Source organism: Dendrobates tinctorius, unplaced genomic scaffold, assembly GCF_039654945.1.
Source record: "Dendrobates tinctorius isolate UK_male_01 unplaced genomic scaffold, ASM3965494v1 ptg000027l, whole genome shotgun sequence".
Lineage (NCBI taxonomy): Eukaryota > Metazoa > Chordata > Amphibia > Anura > Dendrobatidae > Dendrobates > Dendrobates tinctorius.
Window position 1 is genome coordinate 13,301,910 of NW_027361695.1, and position 20,541 is coordinate 13,322,450.

Below are 20,541 nucleotides of genomic sequence, written 5' to 3' on the forward strand. Positions count from 1 at the left end.
ATTTTAAGCCTTCATGATAAGACAAAATTATATCCATCCACCCTGAAGTAAGTTTATTTCAATAGCTCTGGCCAGGGAATGTGGACCTGGTGTTATTTGGAATAAGAAGGAGTGAAGCAGGATAAATTGAAGATATCGATAAAACTACATAGCTCTAGTAGTGAAAGGTGCCTCCGATTCTTCCTGAATGCTCGAAGAAAGGAGATTTGGGTGGAAGAGGGATGGATGGAGAGGATTCAGAAGAGGTGGGACATGTGACAAGAATGTAAATGGAGATGGTGTCCTTTCGGAAAGGGTTGACTGAAAGTTGTCAAATATGGCCAATGGTAATTTGAATTGATTGTCTATGTTGGTTTAATGGTTATTGATAATGGTTGTGACTTTGGTGTCCTAGTGTAGTGAAAGGTTGCAGTGATCAGATCTCTTCATAAGCTATCAGCCTGATCATTTTGGTAGAAGCCTTGAAAACCAATGCTATTGAGCCCTGTACCATGTCATTCAGCTCCATGTGTCTTACCCGGCATCAATGTCCTTGTCTGTAGCCAAAACTAATCACGGTACTTTTTAATTAAACTAATTTTATTATGACAGGGACAATGGTTAATATTGTAGATTTAAGACCCCATAATAAGCAAAAAATCCCATTCCCATATATGTACACCATTGGTATCCTGCAACCCAGAACCCCAAAACTGTTTTATCATGCAGCGGCCAGGCCTGCTTTCCCATACCACCACTGTCTATAACTTCTAGCCTGAATCCACTAGGGGATTAAAACAGAGTTTAAAGGTGGACCAGATACCAGAAAGCCATCATCATACTTGTCAATGTTGAATTCTGGAGCTCAGGGTTTCAAAAGTAGGCAGTTCCACCAGATTAAACATAAGAGACCTTATTGACAAGGCGTTTCCAGAGTGTTTCGCTGGCTTTGTCAGGTCATAAGGCAAACATTAGCCATCATCAAAAATATGTTTGCATCTCCTATATTTGATGCTACTCACTCATATGATTATTTTTACCCAAGCATTCATTATTATTACATGGAGATTCTGAGAATTTACTGAGGTGTTACCGTAGCCAAAGATGCTGGGTAGAGTTTGCACAATTCTTGTAAGCGGGGCCCCAAGAGGAGGTGAGGGTGCATGCTTTTACTTATGTATATACTGTACTACTCTATGGGAATGCCATTTCTTCTTTTTTTACTTTATTCTCTTGAAGTATAGATTTGATGTTTTCCAGAAGGATGGTTCCACATCAGTTCTAAATACCTTAAGGTTCCTTTCCAGGAAAAAGGTCTACTTCTTCCATTTTCCCCACCCGAAACGATTTTGTAATTTTAGCCAAATTTAAGTTATATATGGTAAACCTTTGTTTATATATCTGCAGATGTTACAAGATAGATCCTAACCTAATGAATGAGCTACTGCAGAGTTTTTAGGAGCCCATTAAAGTCTTTTAGATGTCAAGTCTTCGTTCTTCTTGTAAGAGTTTATCTTGTTAAATCGCAATGATCCGCCGATGAATTTTCGAGCAGGGTGCTTTTGTCACTTCTTGGCACAAAGACCACTCCATCGTGTCTTGTACCGTTTCTACGATCCGCTATAAGACGTTGCAATCGGAATAAAAGGCATTGGACCAGAGTCACCGGGAAGAGATAAAGCTCTTCTGAAAGAGATGGGAAGCCTCCTTTAACAACAGGTATAGAACTGTTTGGGGACAAGGAGATGGAACCTGAAAATAATTCTGTTGCCCTTTTCTCTGCATCTCACTTGGGAAATGTCTGAGCAACCAGTTTGCTCCCAGAAACATGTTAATTGACAGCGGAGCTCATTAAGGCATGCACATGCAAAACACAGCAAGAAAGATTAAATGGACAAAAGGGCAATAATGAACTGTCAACAATCGAGTACATCTACACTACCAGGATCACTGGAGAATGAGGCATTTAGTGGCCACAAAAGATTGTCTGGGCCAAGAAGAAAAGACGACCTAGACTTTTGTTTAGACAACACAATTGATTACAAATGAGAGATTAACAGGATAGCTTCAGATTTTTTGAAGGGGGTTAAAAAAAGAGAAAAAGAAAAGTCCAATTAACCATACCGAATGTTAACTACATAGATTTCCATGCTTAACCCAAAAGAAAATTCTCATTAAATCATCCCTGGTGATCCTTTTTTTGGGGGAGTAATTTGTCTCCCTGATGGAGGAGAGAAAAAAGGAGCCATGGATAAGGAAGCGTAAATTCTTGGCACAATGATCTTAGGAGACACGCTGGAAAGAGCCCATAGGGAAGTTAATGAACATCTGACAAGCAGCTTGGATCTGGTCCTGGAGAACAGCGATGAAAAGATGGAATTGGCCAACAGCATGTCTTTGTATCGAACATAAAAAGACCAATCTGAAACAGTGCTGCCGAAAGCTTGTTGAAAGAATATTGCACAATAAGACAAAACAATGGGCAGTCAATTGTGTACCGTGCGGTGAAGAATGAGGAACGGTGCATGAATATGCCGGCTGTGTCACATTTTGGAAAAAAAGATATGTAATTAAAGACGTTGTATGTAGTCAATATTCATGAACTAACGCACAACCCAACAAAACAGAATGGCCATTTCATTTACCGAGAGATCTACAACAAAAAAGTTCTGTATCTTCCAAAGGTGACAGAGATAAACGTACTATCTTGTCTTGAAACCTCTCTGATATAAAATATTTTGCCCATGAAGGAGTTGTTTGAGAAGAAAGAATGTTTTTCACTTGTAACTTAATTTGATGGGGAAGCCAAGACCTATTTCAAGTATAGAATTTTACATTTGGATGATGTAAGAGAAGGACATGGTCGTTGAGCCGATTAGTCAGCCAGCAGCTAGCTATCCTGACTTCTCCATACACAGAAGTCCCTACTTTGCCAACGCCCCGTGTGTTTTTTTTTTACAAGAAAGCCTCTGTCAAGACTCCTCTGGTGCCAGCTTACCTAGAAGGGAACAAATGGATTGGAAGTCCAAAATCAGACATGTGGGGTCCACTCCTTATCTCATCTGCCGGGGAAGAGATGGGAGGACCCTATTCACATAAGAATGTCGGCCAAGCATTCTGATATTTGGGATTCCCATGCAAAGAGGTGATATGCCGTTTGCAACAAGTAGACTGCAATCAATGTCTGGTAGATGGAGCTGTAGACCATGTTAGACCATGTTAGAAGATATCATAGATGTGTTTCCACAAGCTGGGGTTGCTATTAAGAGGGTTGTCAAGTTTGTTAAAATTGGTGGTCTGTACTTAGGATGGGCCAACAATCGTGATCAACGGATCAGGCAAAATTTAAATTTGAATTTTTTTTCCTCAGGAAATTCAATTTGCAGAGAAGTTATTCTTCAAATTTAAAGTCCTTTATTATGCTCTGGGGTTTCTCAAGGACCCAGATTAAAATGAGCATAATATGTAAAAAATAGAAGCAGTCTCTATACTGGGAAATACACTGGGAGATGACCAGGGTGTGTGTATTTCCTCCACTTTTACGTGTCTGTTTACCATTTCGGCAGAAGTAGTGGGTGGTGGGAAAACTGAGACTATTCTGGTTCTTGTGGATAGTGGAGCTGGAGTCAGTTTGGTGAATTATCACTTTGCTCAGACCCATGGTCTTTTTGGTAGAACGCTAGCGAGATACATTCCAATTTGTGCTATTGATTCCGCTCCTTTCAGCCAGAAGAGTGTGACCCAAGTCAGTCATTCATAACGTGAACTTGCGCATAGGGACTCTTCATGAAGTGTCCCTGTCATGCTGCGTCTTGGAGGGTATGCCTACTTCCATCGTCATAGGACTTCTTTGGCTGAAGAAATTCAATCCGGTCAAAGATTGGCGGACCAAAAAAGTAGTCAGTTGGGACAATTTTTGTAAAAACTGCTGCCTGGGTACTACGATCTTGGCCGTCATTATTAAATCTACCCCTTCTTCTCTAGTGGAGGTAGCTAAGGGACTACCGGATGTTAGAGGCAAGACTCTACACACACCTCAGGCTAATTCTAAATCTCGGTGTCCTCACAGGAAAATTGGTTAGGGAAGTGTGATGGTTCCACTGAGTATCCTGAGGATAAGAGTTTTGTGACACAGAGAGACACCTCTGTTGTCTGTCCTTCAAGGAGAGTACCATCTTGTGCCAAATGTATGTGCGGCAATAAACGTTCAGGTCCGGACCTGTGTGTGAATGAGTACATGTGAGTGTCCACTAGAAGCATCAGGTGGAAGTATGCATGAGGGACTCTGGGTTCTAGGGTGATCAGGCCGTATAGGGTGGCAGCCATTGTCAGCCATGAGACCTTCCAGGTGGGGTTATCCACAGTGATGCATGTAAATAACGTGCTTCACAGGTCATCGCTCAGGAGATTTGTTGAGCCTCGGGAGCCTACATTATTACCATCACCTTCGGTCTGCGTTTGCTATGACCTTGAGGACCAGGTGACTACGGAGGTGAATACTAGTGGTTTGATGCCTTCTAGCTGTATGTAATTTCTGGTCAAGTCTGGTCTTAAGGATCCAGAGGCCCTTTGTAGAAAGGTGGGTACTGGCACAAAACATTAAGAGATTCATGGCAGCTCTGAGTCTGCTGAAATTTAATTGTTTTTTTTTCTTTTGGTCCAGCAAGAGTTAATGCTAGTCTCTTGGTTTGTAACCACTCCCACCTCCCTTTAAATAGTCACATGACCTATCAGCTGATCATCGGTTATAGAATTTTTGTTCTATGCAGACCATCGTTGTGTGTAGAGCTCTCCTGTGACATTGGTGGTGTTGCTGCTGTGGTAGTTCTGCCATCCTGGTGCTGTATACTATGCTGCTGTGGAGTTTAGCAGTGGAGCATAAGCTGAGTGTTTCCCTTTTAGACTGTCCCCTGTTTTTCTCTTCCCCTGTGTGTTACCATCTGCAGTGGCGATGCTAGCGTCCTTGCTGGCCAGTGCACTAGCCAGGGTTCATAGAGGTAACAATCAGGGACTAGGCACGTGACGGCGATGGGGGGAAGGACCCACATAGGGCATAAGGGAAGCTTAGAGACAGACACAGGTTGGTGTCAGGAGGTGTCCTATCCCCGACTCCCTTCCATTCGGGCCATCCTCTCATTTTTCCATCCCGTCTTATTTATATGCTGTGTTATCCACCAGACTTACCAGTGTCCGAGCATGATAGTTAAAACAGTCTGTCATCCCCTGAGGAAGAAGTAATTATTACTTCGAAACGCGTTGGGAATAAAACCATAATCTTTCATCTCAACTGGATCTGAGTCTTTATGTTTGGCAGCGCACGAAGTCCATAAAAAAGTTCCATAAAGTTTTATATGTCGGTGGTCACTGGTTTGACCCTTGGACGTGCAGCAGCTGAACGCATATTCTACATGCTTTACCTTTCCTGCAGCGGGTGAGTGGATAATATATAATTATATATTTTTTACCATCGGATAATACCCTATTTGCACTCCCTTTTTTCCTACAGTATAAATCATCAAGCATGATAGTTATCACAGAAAAGATGGATTCTATAGTCACTTATCCTTTCTATGCTTCACCAGCAATGTATATTTCCTCAATGCCTGACTCAACTTATTGGTGGTTAGAGCCCCTCCAAAACCACCCAGTGCTCCCTGCCCTCCATTCTCACCTAGCTGTCGCCTTGTAAAGCGTTGACCTTTGGTTTTCTGAGCTGCGTTAACGCATCCAGGACTGTAAATTATTGGACATGTTCTGTACACGATCATTATATTCTTTGCAAACTTTCATGAGGTTCCTACCAGTGTTTCTTGTTAACAGTTATATATCCCATAGTTTGCTTTTACTGCCGCTTGCATGATCCAACTCTGCAGTAATTAACTGCACCGTCTACCTTGTCACCCCATGAGTGGCCGCCCACATGTCCACATGTATCTATTCCATAGAGAAATATACACTCGCCATATGCCACCTTCCTTAGAGCCATAATCAATCCTCTAATGAAAGAGAACATAGGTAGATGCTGATATCAATTGCAACAGAAAGATGAATAATTGTGAACATTAATTTCAATTATTATTTCAGCACTTGAGCAGTTAGATAATTAAGCAATTAACAAATGATGTGAGAGCGACGTGTGCACCCGTGAGTCTGTGACGGAATTATCTGTGATGGCTAATGTTTGAGTATATTCTTTATTCCTATTCATAATCACCAGGCAGCTACTTTGGAATCAGTTATACTCTTTCAGTTAACTATTACAATTAGGATTGTCCTCCTTTTGTCATATTGGTTTTTACCTTAAAGCCATACACTACCTTTCAAAAGTTTAGGGTCACTTAGAAATTTCCTTATTTTTGAAAGAAAAGCACAGTTTTTTTCAATGAAGCTAACATTAAATGATTCAGAAATACACTCTATACATTGTTAATGTGGTACATGACTATTCTAGCTGCAAACCTCTGGTTTGTAAACCATTACTCCAGTGCTCTTATGGTACTTTGTGTTTGCTAACTGTGTAAGAAGGCTAATGGATGGTTAGAATACCCTTGAAAACCCTTGTGCAAGTATGTTAGCACAGCTGAAAACAGTTTGGCTGATTAGAGAAGCTATAATAATAATAATCTTTATTTATATAGCTAGCGCCAACATATTCCGCAGCGCTTTACAGTTTAACAGTTTCAAAACACAAGTCATAAGTAACAACGTTAACAATACTATAATTAAAGTAAAATAAGACGACCCTGCTCGTGAGAGCTTACAATCTACAATGAGGTGGGGGAGATACAAAGTACAGGTGTGTATTTACAATGATGTATTTACAATGATGGTCCAGCCATCTTGAGAAGGTGGGGGATAGAGATAGTGAATGGGCTACACATGCACACACATAAAATGACTTTGATTAGTGAACGTGATAGGCTGCTCTGAACAGCTATAAACCTGTCATTCCTTTGAGCTAGTTGAGAATCTGGAGCATTACATTTGTTGGTCCATTAACCTCTCAAAATGGCCAGAAAAAAAGAACTTTCTTGTGAAACTTGACAGTCTATTCTTGTTCTTATAAATGAAGCTATTCCATGCGAGAAATTGTCAAGAAACTGAAGATTTCCTACAACGGTGTGTACTACTCCCTTTAGAGGAGAGCACAAACAGGCTCTAACCAGAGTAGAAAGAGAAGTGGGAGGCCCGGCTGCACAACTGAGCAACAAGACAATTACATTAGAGTCTGTAGTTTGAGAAATCGATGCCTCACAGGTCCTCAACTGGCAGCTTCATTAAATAGTACACGTAAAACGCCAGTGTCAACATCTAGAGTGAAGAGGCGACTCCGGGATGCTGGCCTTCAGGGCAGAGTGGTAAAGAAAAAGCCATATCTGAGACTGGCTAATAAAAGGAAAAGATTAATATGGTCAAAAGAACACAGACATAAAACAGCGGAAGATTGGTAAAAAGTGTTATGGACAGATGAATCCAAGTTTGAGGTGTTTGGATCATGAAGAAGAACATTTGTGAGACACAGAACAACTGACAAGATGCTGGAAGAGTGCCTGACGCCATCTGTCAAGCATGGTGGAGGTAATGTGATGGTCTGGAGTTGCTTTGCTGCTGGTAAAGTGGGAGATTTCTACAAGGTAAAAGGGATTTTGAATAAGGAAGGCTATCACTCCATTTTGCAACGCGATGCCATACCCTGTGGACAGCGCTTGATTGGAGCCAATTTCATCCTACAACAGGGCAATGACCCAAAGCACACCTCCAAATTATGCAAGAACTATTTAGGGAAGAAGCAGGCAGCTGGTATTCTATCTGTAATGGAGTGGCCTGTGCAGTCACCAGATCTCAACCCCATTGAGCTGTTGAGGGAGCAGCTTGACCGTATGGTACGCAAAAAGTGCCCATCAAGCCAAACCAACTTGTGGGAGGGGCTTCTGGAAACATGGGGTGAAATTTCTCCAGATTACCTCAGCAAATTATCTGCCACAATGCCAAAGGTCTGCAATGCTGGAATTGCTGCAAAGGGAGCATTCTTTGACGAAAGCAAAGTTTGAAGGAGAAAATTATTATTTCAAATAAAAATCTTTTTTTCGAACCTTGTCAATGTCTGGACGAGATTTTACATTCATTTGGCAACTCATTTGATTAATAAAAGTATGAGTTTTCATGGAAAACGCAAAATTGTCTGGGTGACCCCAAACTTTTGAATGGTAGTGTATATTTAGGTGTAAAAATTATTTTCTGTAATTCAGTTTCATAAAACACTTCTGTGTTGTACTGTCTATTGCTGGGTGCAGAATAAGTTAGAATCCATGCGTGACCTCATTCTAACAGTTTAACGGGAGAGTTTTAAGATCTTTTTGTTCATCTTTTTCTGAGCAATTTTCAGCAGATTTATGACTATGAACTACATTGAATGTGTGGGGAAACAAAGATCATGTAAGAGTCAAGCGGTACAAAACTTTTAATGAAAACAAGGAGTTAAAACAATTTTTTAATCTAAAATACATGCATTTGTTATGCACCTGTTCTGGATTCTGGCTTGGCTTACCTCAACCCGGTCCACTAGACTCTGCTGTGCTCCTCGTCTGACTATGCAGATGAGTCGGTGTGATCCCATGTGATTATCTTCCTGGGCCTATATAAGATTCACCAAGAAAAATACCTTTGCCTTGGTATTAAGACTTTAGAGTTCCTGAATTCTCTTTGTCTTTGGCCCTCAGTATCTCTGCAACCAGTCTTTAGTCTCCAAGACGGCTCCTGGCGGCCTGAGGCTTCCTGTCCTTCTTTATCTCTGCAACCAGTCTACTGTTGACAGGGCGTCTACTGTCTTCCAGAGGCTTCCAGTCGCTCGGTCTCCTTTGCACCTGCAGTCTGAAGTATCTCTGGTATCTATCTCCCTTTTGCTTGCTGCACCCACACTCATGGCTCATGTGCCCACCTGGACCTTGGGCTTAAAGAATTAACCTCACCAGGTGAGCCTATCAGAATTTAAGTAAAAAAAATCCCCAAAAATAGACAACCCTTAATTTTTTGGCACGTCATCAAAATTGTCAATTCTTTTCTTTAATTTGATTCATTGTTACAAAGTTAGCAAAATTTAAATTTTCTTCATTGTTGTGGTGGCTGTTTTGTCAACCGAAAGTGCAGCCTTGTTGGTCATGTATTGGTGGCAGTAGTACCCATAGTACCTCATTATAATGAGGGCAATCTGTGCTACCGCCCGGGGCTCGGCGTTCCGGGGGGGGGGGCCATCCCCAGATTACCCTCATTATAATGTTTTGTGCGCCGCCATCTTCTCCGCTGCTGACAATACAGAATGGCAGCGCAGCACCAGGGGAGCTCTGTCGCCTCTGCTGTGATGTGCCAGCGCGATGATGTTATCAGCTGGTGCTGGCACGAGCATGTATGCCATGGCAAGTAGAAGTGGAGCCAGTATATAGGATAGTCCCTGTCCACAGAAACGGTTATGGCAGTGTTCTTGCGGTATCGGCATGGGAGGTGAGTATAGGCTTATTTATTTAATTGGAGCTAAGTTTGGGGAATGAGATGGGGTTGTCCTAGTATGTTTCTTCTTTGACTTTGTTAGGGCTTTTTTTTTGGTCAGATTGTTGAAAAATATTGTGTATATATATATATATATATATACACACAGCTCTGGCAAAAATTAAGGGACCACTGCAAAATGTTCAGTTTAGAAACTGGGTCTGAGCAGAAAAAGTAAATTAATGTGCATGCAAAATGTAATTGCATATGAACACATGACCTTTACACAGAGAAAACCAAAAGCAAAACACAAAACAAATATCCTGGAATAAAAAAGTAAAAAAATATATTGCAAAAATTGCATGAAGGTAGTAATAGTAGTAATAATAAGGGTATTTAGTTAACATAATTTTGATCAAATTAATGTAGAAGCCACCCCGCCACGTCACGGCAACCCTTGTGGGACAGTCCTAACTCTTGTATTTAAAACCTTTCCACTTGTCAAGTGACGTAAATGTGAACAAGGACAGAGGGACTGAACCACCAGTAATAGTATAGGCCAGACAGGATGGATTTTCCAACTCAGAAACAGGGCGGTCACACCCTTATATGCACAGAATGCACAATGAAACAAATGAGAAACTGGGTCTGAGCAGAAAAAGTAAATTAATGTGCATGCAAAATGTAATTGCATATGAACACATGACCTTTACACAGAGAAAACCAAAAGCAAAACACAAAACAAATATCCTGGAATAAAAAAGTAAAAAAATATATTGCAAAAATTGCATGAAGGTAGTAATAATAGTAATAATAAGGGTATTTAGTTAACATAATTGTGTTTTGCTTTTGGTTTTCTCTGTGTAAAGGTCATGTGTTCATATGCAATTACATTTTGCATGCACATTAATTTACTTTTTCTGCTCAGACCCAGTTTCCCATTTGTTTCATTGTGCATTCTGTGCATATAAGGGTGTGACCGCCCTGTTTCTGAGTTGGAAAATCCATCCTGTCTGGCCTATACTATTACTGGTGGTTCAGTCCCTCTGTCCTTGTTCACATTTACGTCACTTGACAAGTGGAAAGGTTTTAAATACAAGAGTTAGGACTGTCCCACAAGGGTTGCCGTGACGTGGCGGGATGGCTTCTACATTATTTTGATCAAAATTATGTTAACTAAATACCCTTATTATTACTACTATTACTACCTTCATGCAATTTTTGCAATATATTTTTTTACTTTTTTATTCCAGGATATTTGTTTTGTGTTTTGCTTTTGGTTTTCTCTGTGTAAAGGTCATGTGTTCATATGCAATTACATTTTGCATGCACATTAATTTACTTTTTCTGCTCAGACCCAGTTTCTCATTTGTTTCATTGTGCATTCTGTGCATATAAGGGTGTGACCGCCCTGTTTCTGAGTTGGAAAATCCATCCTGTCTGGCCTATACTATTACTGGTGGTTCAGTCCCTCTGTCCTTGTTCACATTTACGTCACTTGACAAGTGGAAAGGTTTTAAATACAAGAGTTAGGACTGTCCCACAAGGGTTGCCGTGACGTGGCGGGATGGCTTCTACATTATTTTGATCAAAATGTTCAGTTTGTCTGATTTTTCTCTTTATATTTTTGAGTAAAATGTAAAATGCTTGTTAATTCTATAAACTACTGACAATATGTCTTCGAATTTCCAAGCAATAAATTTTGTATTTATTTTCAGAAAATGAGAAATGGTCAAAATAATAAAAAAATGCAGTGCTGGCAGACCTCAAATAATGCTATGAAAACAAGTTCATAATCAATTACAAACAACAATACAAATGTTTTAACTCAGGAAGAGTTCATAAATCAATATTTTGTGGAATAACCATGATTGTTAATCCCAGCTTTCATGTGTCTTGGCTGCTTTCCACCAGTCTTTCTCACTGCTTTTGGGTGACCTTATGCCACTCCTGGTACAAAAATTTTAGCAGTTCTTTTAAGTTTGATGGCTTGTGACTATCCATCATCCTCTTGATTACATTCCAGAGGTTTTCAATGGGGTTTAGGTCTGGAGATTGGGCTGGCCGTGACAGGGATTTGATGTGGTGGTCCTTCATCCACACATTGATTGACCTAGCTGTGTGCCATGGCATACTGTCCTGCTGCAAAAACCAGTCCTCAGAGTTGGGGAGCATTGCCTAAGCAGAAAGAAGCAAGTGTTTTTCCAGGATAACCTTGTATGCGGCTTGATTCATACGTCCTTCGTAAAGATTAACCTGCCCAATTCCAGCCTTGCTGAAGCATCCCCAGATCATTACCGATCCTCCACCAAATTTCACAGTGGGTGCAAGACACTGTGGCTTGTACCCCTCTCCAGGTCTCCATCTAACCATTAGATGACCAGGTGTTGGGCAAAGCTGAAAATTAGACTCATCAGAGAAGATTACCTTTCTCCAGTCCTCTGTGGTCCAATCCTTATCGTCTTTGGCAAACTTCATCCTGGCTCTCCTTTGCTTCTCATTGATGAAAGGCTTTTTTCTACCTTTACATGACTTAAGACCTGCCTCTAGGAGCCTGTTATGAACTGTTCTTGCTGAGAGCACTTCACCCCAGCTGCCTTTTGCCAATCCTTTTGTAGGTCCCTTGATGTTATCCTGCAGTTGCTGAGTGACATTCGAATAAGATGACGGTCATCCCGGTCAGTGGAGAGTCATTTTCATGCTCTGCCAGTCTGTAGCTTTGTTGTCCTCAATGTCTGCAGCTTGACCTTGTTGTAATGGACTGGTGTCTTAGAAATTTTAAGGATGGAGGCAACATGATGCTCAATGTATCCCTCTGCTAGTAAAGCCAGAATTGAGCCCTTCTTTTCCTCACTCAAGACTTTTCTTTTCAACTGCTTTGGCATGGTTAAAAGTTTTTTTTTCATTCCTATTACTTTTGGGATATTACTAGCACTTGTTTTGCCATCCAGCTTGTCCTATTGCAAGAGGATTGCGAACACCACAGCAGGGATTTTTATATTTTCCTTCGTTAAATAAGATTTGGTTCAGGTGATCACCTAATCAGAAGCACATTAAAAAGAATGAGGTGTACTCTGGTTAGAATTCAACTGATACTGGAATGGAATGGCTGTCAGACATACAGTATAAAGAAGCTGATTTTTATAAAACTGTGCAGTAGTCTCTTAATTTTTGCCAGAGCTGTACAGTGCCTTGTGAAAGTATTTGGCTCCCTGGAACTTTTCAACCTTTTCCCACATATCATGCTTCAAACATAAAGATACTAAATGTAAATTTTTGGTGAAGAATCAACAACAAGTGGGACACAATTGTGAAGTTGAATGAAATTTATTGGTTATTTTAAATTTTTGTGGAAATTCAAAAACTGAAAAGTGGGGCATGCAATATTATTCGGCCCCTTTACTTTCAGTGCAGCAAACTCACTCCAAAAGTTCATTGTGGATCTCTGAATGATCCAATGTTGTCCTAAATGACTAATGATGATAAATATAATCCACCTGTGTGTAATCAAGTCTCTGTATAAATGCACCTGCTCTCTCATAGTCTCAGGTTTCTGTTTGAAGCACAGAGAGCATCATGAAGACCAAGGAACACAACAGGCAGGTCCGTGATACTGTTGTGGAGAAGTTTAAAGCCAGATTTGGATACAAAATGATTTCCAAAACTTTAAACATCCCAAGGAGCACTGTGCAAGCGATCATATTGAAATGGAAGGAGTATCATACCACTGCAAATCTACCAAGACCCGGCCGTCCCTCTAAACTTTCATCTTAAACAAGGAGAAGACTGATCAGAGATGCAGCCAAGAGGCCCATGATCATTCTGGATGAACTGCAGAGATCTACAGCTGAGATGGGACAGTCTGTCCATAGGACAACAATCAGTCGTACACTGCACAAATCTGGCCTTAATGGAAGAGTGGCAAGAAGAAAGCCATTTCTCAAAGATATCCATAAAAAGTGTAATTTAAAGTTTGCAACAAGCCACCTGGGAGACACACCAAACATGTGGAAGAAGGTGCTCTGGTCAGATGAAACCAAAATCAAACTTTTTAGCAACAATGCCAAACGATATGTTTGGCGTAAAGGCAACACAGCTCATCACCCTGAACACACCATCCCCACTGTCAAACATGGTGGTGGTAGCATCATGGTTTGGGCCTGCTTTTCTTCAGCAGGGACAGGGAAGATGGTTAAAATTGATGGGAAGATTGATGGAGCCAAATACAGGACCATTCTTGAAGAAAACCTGTTGGAGTCTGCAAAAGACCTGAGACTGGGACGGAGATTTGTCTTCCAACAAGACAATGATCCCAAACATACAGCAAAGTATACAGTGGAATGGTTCACAAATAAACGTATCCAGGTGTTAGAATGGCCAAGTCAAAGTCCAGACCTGAATCCAATCAAGAATCTGTGGATAGAGCTGAAAACTGCTGTTCACAAACGATCTCCATCCAACCTCACTGAGCTCGAGCTGTTTGCCAAGGACGAATGGGCAAGAATTTCAGTCTCTCGATGTACAAAACTGATAGAGACATACCCCAAGCGACTGCAGCTGTAATCGCAGCAAAAGGTGGCGCAACAAAGTATTAAGTTAAAGGGGCCGAATAATATTGCACGCCCCACATTTCAGTTTTTGAATTTCCACAAAAATTTAAAATAACCAATAAATTTAGTTCAACTTCACAATTGTATCCCACTTGTTGTTGATTCTTCACCAAAAAATTACATTTGGTATCTTTGTTTGAAGCATGATATGTGGGAAAAGGTTGAAAAGTTCCAGGGGGCCGAATACTTTCGCAAGGCACTGTATATATATATCCCTCAGCCCACTAGTATGTATATTGTATATATTTATATATGTTCTTTATATATTATCTGATCACCTATAGAGGATGTCTAGTCAATCAGAGTAGTGGTTGGGCTACATAGGAGCAAAGGACGAAGAGCGGGAATCAGGAATGGAATTGTGAAGTTTAAAACTAGTCCCTGTATTCCCTCATTTCTGCTCTGTTCTTATATCACTGGTTTTCTGTGTGATGTGTGCATTTCTGTCCTTATGTATTGGGTTTTTAAAATACCGTATATACTCATGTATAAGCTGAGTTTTTCAGCACATTTTTTGGTGCTGAAAATGCCCCCCTTTGGCTTATACACAAGTCATTGTCCCAGAAAGCCGGCGGGGGAGAGGTGGAGCAGCGGGTCACAGAGGCAGAAGCCGGTGGTTGAGGCTAAAGTCTGTGCCGCTGCTAAAGAGAAATGAGTATTAATTTCTCTTATAGCGCGCACAGTGACAGTTGCAGCCGCAGCTGCCGACTTCCAGAAGACATCCGATCCTACTCACCCTCCAGCGTGCCCTCGTAGCATCTTGTTGATCCCGGCGCCCTCCCAGCATCTCATTGGTGCCGGCTTACTGCAGCTCTTCCTGTGCTGAACGATCACGTGGCACCGCTCATTAAGGTAATGAATATGCGCACGTCTCCAGTCCCATAGGCGTGGAGCACATATTCATTACCTTAATGAGTGGTGCCACATGATCGGTCATCACAGGAAGAGCTTCTGGAAGCCGACACCAATGAGATGCTACGAGGTGAGTAGGATGGGTTTTTTTTGTAATAGGAAACATGCATACCAGGGCAGTTACGGGGGAAGCCGCACATACCAGGACAGGATGGGGGAGCCATGCATACTAGGATAGCAACGGGGGGAGCCACGCATACCAGGACAGGACAGGGGTACCACGCATACCAGGACAGAGACGGTGGAGCCACACATACCAGGACAGGACAGGGGTGCAACGCATACCAGGACAGGACAGGGGAGCCACACATACCAGGATAGCAACGGGGGGAGCCACGCATACCAGGACAGGACAGGGGTACCACGCATACCAGGACAGAGACGGGGGAGCCACACATACCAGGACAGGTGTGCAACGCATACCAGGACAGGACGGGGGAGCCACACATACCAGGATAGCAACGGGGGGAGCCACGCATACCAGGACAGGACAGGGGTTCCACGCATACCAGGACAGAGACGGGGAGCCAAACATACCAGGACAGGTGTGCAACGCATACCAGGACAGGACGGGGGAGCCACACATACCAGGATAGCAACGGGGGAGCCACGCATACCAGGACAGGACAGGGGTTCCACGCATACCAGGACAGAGACGGGGGAGCCATGCATACCAGAACAGGGATGAGGGGACAATGCATACCCGGCTTATATTCGAGTCAATAAGCTTACCCAGTTTTCCGTGGCAAAATTATGTGCCTCGGCTTATACTCGAATATATATGGTAACTAAATAAAGAGAGAATTTTTGAAGGGTCTTTTTTTGTTACGATTTACATGTATAAGGGCCCCATAGGTTGATCGTTTTGGTTGTTGATTGAGGGGGCTGTGTGGGGGCTCATGTTGTATGTAGGGGGCAATGTAGGGGCTCATACAGTATATAGGGGGAGGTTAGCATGCTTAATTCTGCTCAATATTGTCATACAATTATTAATATTTTTTTATATTATGTTAATATTAATATTGAGCATAATTAAGGCTGGTTTCACATTTGCGTTTTTTTTGCGCTGGAAAAAAACGCATACGTGCGCATGCGTTTTTTCCCCTATATTTAACATGGGTGCGCATACCTGCGCGCTGGCATGCGCACGTATGCGATTTTCATGCGCTGCGTTTTTTTGGGGTGTGCGTTTGTATTTTACAGACGCAGCATGTTGCATTTTTTGGTCCTGCAAAAAAGCGCATGCGCACGTATGCGCACGTTTTGCGCTAAAAATGGCCATTATAGCCTATGGATGCGCATACGTGCGCACTGGCATGCGCATGTATGCGTTTTTTTAGCGCTGCGTTTTTTTAGTGGTGTCCACTTGTTGTACTAGTTATAATCTTCTAAAGTAAAAAAAAAAAAGTCTATATAAAGGAGGTGCCTGCCAAAACTCTGCCACTACTACACTGACAGATTGGAGAGCAGACAGTCAACAAGGAACCCATCTTCTATCAGCGAAGAATGTGAGTATATTACATTATATGCCTGTCCTTTTAAATTATGTATGTACTAATGATTTTTATTATTTTTACATGCAGTATGTCTTCAGAATCCGAGTATTCCCCATCGCGGCAGGAATTGGCGCAAGCAGACCGTGAGGTGATTATTTTCGTGCATCTGGTAAGTATATCTGCTGCTTCTCCAAATCTCTTACGTTTTTTTCAACTTTTTTAAGACATCGTCATCATCATCTTCTGCGGACGGGACTAGTGAGGGCGAAGAGCAGGAGCAGCGAAGCCAAGTCCCGGTGGTGATACGGAATGTATGTATCAAATGATTTGTAATGTTCTTTATTTTTTATCTTCTATTTTTACTCTTTTTTATGTTTCTTTTTTTTGTAACTTTTTATTCAATTTAAATTTGATTATTCTAATGAATGTGTTTTGTCTAGGTTCCACAACGGGATGAAGACGTCTACCTGGATAATGAGCAGCTCATCAGCCTGGTCCAGGAGCGTTCGCCGTTGTGGGACAGCCGTGACCGGCTGTACAAGGACATTGTGGTGACCCGGCGGCTATGGAATGAGGTGGCCGCAGCGTTGATGGATGGCTGGGACAGCGCCACAGCATCCTCCAAAAAGGCGTTTAGTGAGTATTTCCCTGCTCTGTATTGTGCCGCAGTGACTGTTGTCCTTGATGGCACTGTTGGGTTTCGTGCTAGGCATATTCTAGCAGGAAACCCAACAGTGTCATCGGGGTCTACAGTGACTGCTTTGAGTATTGTATTGCTACATTGTGCCGCAGTGACTGTTGTCCTTGACGGCACTGTTGGGTTTCGTGCTAGGTGTATTCTAGCAGGAAACCCAACAGTGTCATCGGGGTCTACAGTGACTGCTTTGAGTATTGTATTGCTACATTGTGCCGCAGTGACTGTTGTCCTTGACGGCACTGTTGGGTTTCGTGCTAGGTGTATTCTAGCAGGAAACCCAACAGTGTCATCGGGGTCTACAGTGACTGCTTTGAGTATTGTATTGCTACATTGTGCCGCAGTGACTGTTGTCCTTGACGGCACTGTTGGGTTTCGTGCTAGGTGTATTCTAGCAGGAAACCCAACAGTGTCATCGGGGTCTACAGTGACTGCTTTGAGTATTGTATTGCTACATTGTGCCGCAGTGACTGTTGTCCTTGACGGCACTGTTGGGTTTCGTGCTAGGTGTATTCTAGCAGGAAACCCAACAGTGTCATCGGGGTCTACAGTGACTGCTTTGAGTATTGTATTGCTACATTGTGCCGCAGTGACTGTTGTCCTTGACGGCACTGTTGGGTTTCGTGCTAGGTATATTCTAGCAGGAAACCCAACAGTGTCATCGGGCTCTACAGTGACTGCTTTGAGTATTGTATTGCTATATTGTGCCGCAGTGACTGTTGTCCTTGACGGCACTGTTTTTTTTTTACCAACAGTGGACAAAGTCCGAACACGTTGGCGTTCGATCAAGGACCGCTTCAACAGTGATGTTCGTGCTGAGGGCCAGGTTCGCAGTGGATCTGCGTCAAGGACCAGAACTAGATACCGTCACTATCACGCGTTGCAGTTCCTAAGACCGGTCCTTGCCACGAGATCGTAAGTATTATAAATTTTGGGTTTTTATTTTTATTAATCTGTGTTTTTCTAATCCACAGCTGATGCTTCTTGTAAAGGCATGGTAGTAATGATTTTCCTTTCTTCCACAGCACCTGGAGCAGCACCCTGCAACCTGGCCCTGGAGCGGTCCTTCCTCGGACGTCCTCTGACCCGTCCCAGCCATCCGACAGCCAGGAAGCACCTTGCAGGTCAGCCACACACACAGCTGGTGACCAGGAAGCTGGGCCATCAGGTGTTCCCCTGTCCCAGGTCTCTTCCACTGGTTATGCGGGCACTACCCGCCAGCGGCAGAGGGCCTTGGACAGGAATGTCTTGCCCGAGTTTATGCATTTGAGCGAGGCCTTTAATTCCAGCCTCAAGTCACTGTCCGACAGAGTTGAAAGCGGTTTTGCACTCATGGAACGTGGTTTTAACCACTTTGAACACCGCTTCAATTCTGTAGAACAGCGCCTTGACCGTCTGGAGGCCGACCTCAACAGACCAGCACACCATTTTTTTAGTAAGAATGAAAAGGGCATGGCAGAACACCTTAGTCCTGAGCAACAGCTGAATGTGCTGCAGGCCTGCAACAATGCTTTCTTGCAGGCTATGCAGCATAATCGGTACGGTCAGCAGTCAGTGGTGTCATTTCCACCTGTGCCACCATTGACTCGCTTCACCTCACTACCGACTTGTGCTGCATACCACTGCACGGACACCTCTATTCAAAGCCAGGACACCCACCGTTACACCACCACAAGTCTGAGTGCAGCTGGTCACTTCACCGACACCACCATGGCAAGCGCTGCTCCTGTCTGGAGCACCACCGCCACTCCCATGCATGCGTGGAGCTCAGCCACCACTAGGCAAACATGGAACAGCCCTGCCGCTACAACAACATGTAGTAGCCCTGCCACCACCACTCCGCAAACCTGGACCATCACTGCCGCCACCAGTCCTCCTGCAAGGACGAGCACTGTCAACGAAGAGCAGCAGCAGCAGCCACCTCAGCAGCAGCAGCCACCTCAGCAGCAGCCACCTCAGCAGCAGCAGCAGCCACCTCAGCAGCAGCAGCAACCACCTCAGCAGCAGCAGCCACCTCAGCAGCAGCAGCAGCCACCTCAGCAGCAGCCGCCACCTCAGCAGCAGCAGCAGCAGCCACCTCAGCAGCAGCAGCCACACCAGCAGACGGGGGACCTACACTCAATATTTGCCCCTAGTTCAAGGCGAAATCTATTAAGGCGGGCATTGGGCCAAAGTCGGTCCAGGCACACAAGCCTACGGCGACATGCCATTACAACTAATGTACCTGAACAGATTTCCTCTCCTCCAAGTGTTCCTTGTTTAATTCCCTTAACTGGACTACCTTCCCCCACAAGTTTTGTTGCCCCTTCCCCTCAAACACCGTCTTCAACTGCAAGTGTTGCATATTCCCTGCACACCCCCAAATTGAAACCATCTGCCCCCAAACGCCGGAAAAAATAATTTTTTGGTTTATTTTTGTGATTAAAAATAAATTTACATTTGTGGTTCACCATTACAAAGTTTCATTAATGTTGTTTGCGCCGCTCACACACACTGATGGGTAAATACATGTTAAAAACCAACCCAAGGCCTAGTATAGTCATATGTGAAATAACACGGACTAGTATAGTCATACCAAGGCCTAGTGTAATAACTCGAGTTTTACCAACTTGGATCTGGTTTCATGAAAAACAAACTGTTGAAACTTGTCAAGTTTCACCAGTTTGTTTTTCGTGAAACAAGATCCTAGTTGGTAAAAATCGAGTAGGCCTTGGTATGACTATACTAGGCCGTGGTATTTCACATATGACTATACTACTAGCCCCAAGGCCTACTATACTCATATTTGAAATACCACGGCCTAGTGTAGTCATTCCAAGGCCTAGTGTAATAACTCTAGTTTTACCAACTAGAATCTGGTTTCATGAAAAACAAACTGTTGAAACTTGTCAAGTTTCACCAGTTTGTTTTTCGTGAAACAAGATCCTAGTTGGTAAAAATCGAGTAGGCCTTGGTATGACTATACTAGGCCGTGGTATTTCACATATGACTATACTACTAGCCCCAAGGCCTACTATACTCATATTTGAAATACCACGGCCTAGTGTAGTCATTCCAAGGCCCAGTGTAATAACTCTAGTTTTACCAACTAGAATCTGGTTTCATGAAAAACAAACTGTTGAAACTTGTCAAGTTTCACCAGTTTGTTTTTCGTGAAACAAGATCCTAGTTGGTAAAAATCGAGTAGGCCTTGGTATGACTATACTAGGCCGTGGTATTTCACATATGACTATACTACTAGCCCCAAGGCCTACTATACTCATATTTGAAATACCACGGCCTAGTGTAGTCATTCCAAGGCCTAGTGTAATAACTCTAGTTTTACCAACTAGAATCTGGTTTCATGAAAAACAAACTGTTGAAACTT

General features: G+C 42.8%; 1 protein-coding gene across 1 annotated transcript; it reads left to right on the top strand.

The window, feature by feature from the left end:
* Positions 1–16,379: 16,379 nt before the first annotated feature.
* LOC141084831 (uncharacterized) lies at positions 16,380–19,732 on the top strand. Its single transcript, XM_073569803.1, has 5 exons — positions 16,380–16,628; positions 16,705–16,791; positions 16,921–17,116; positions 17,930–18,089; positions 18,200–19,732. Exons 1-5 carry the CDS (start codon positions 16,530–16,532, stop codon positions 19,572–19,574), a joined length of 1,917 nt encoding a protein of 638 aa, XP_073425904.1. The 5' UTR covers positions 16,380–16,529; the 3' UTR covers positions 19,575–19,732.
* The last annotated feature ends 809 nt before the right edge of the window (positions 19,733–20,541 follow it).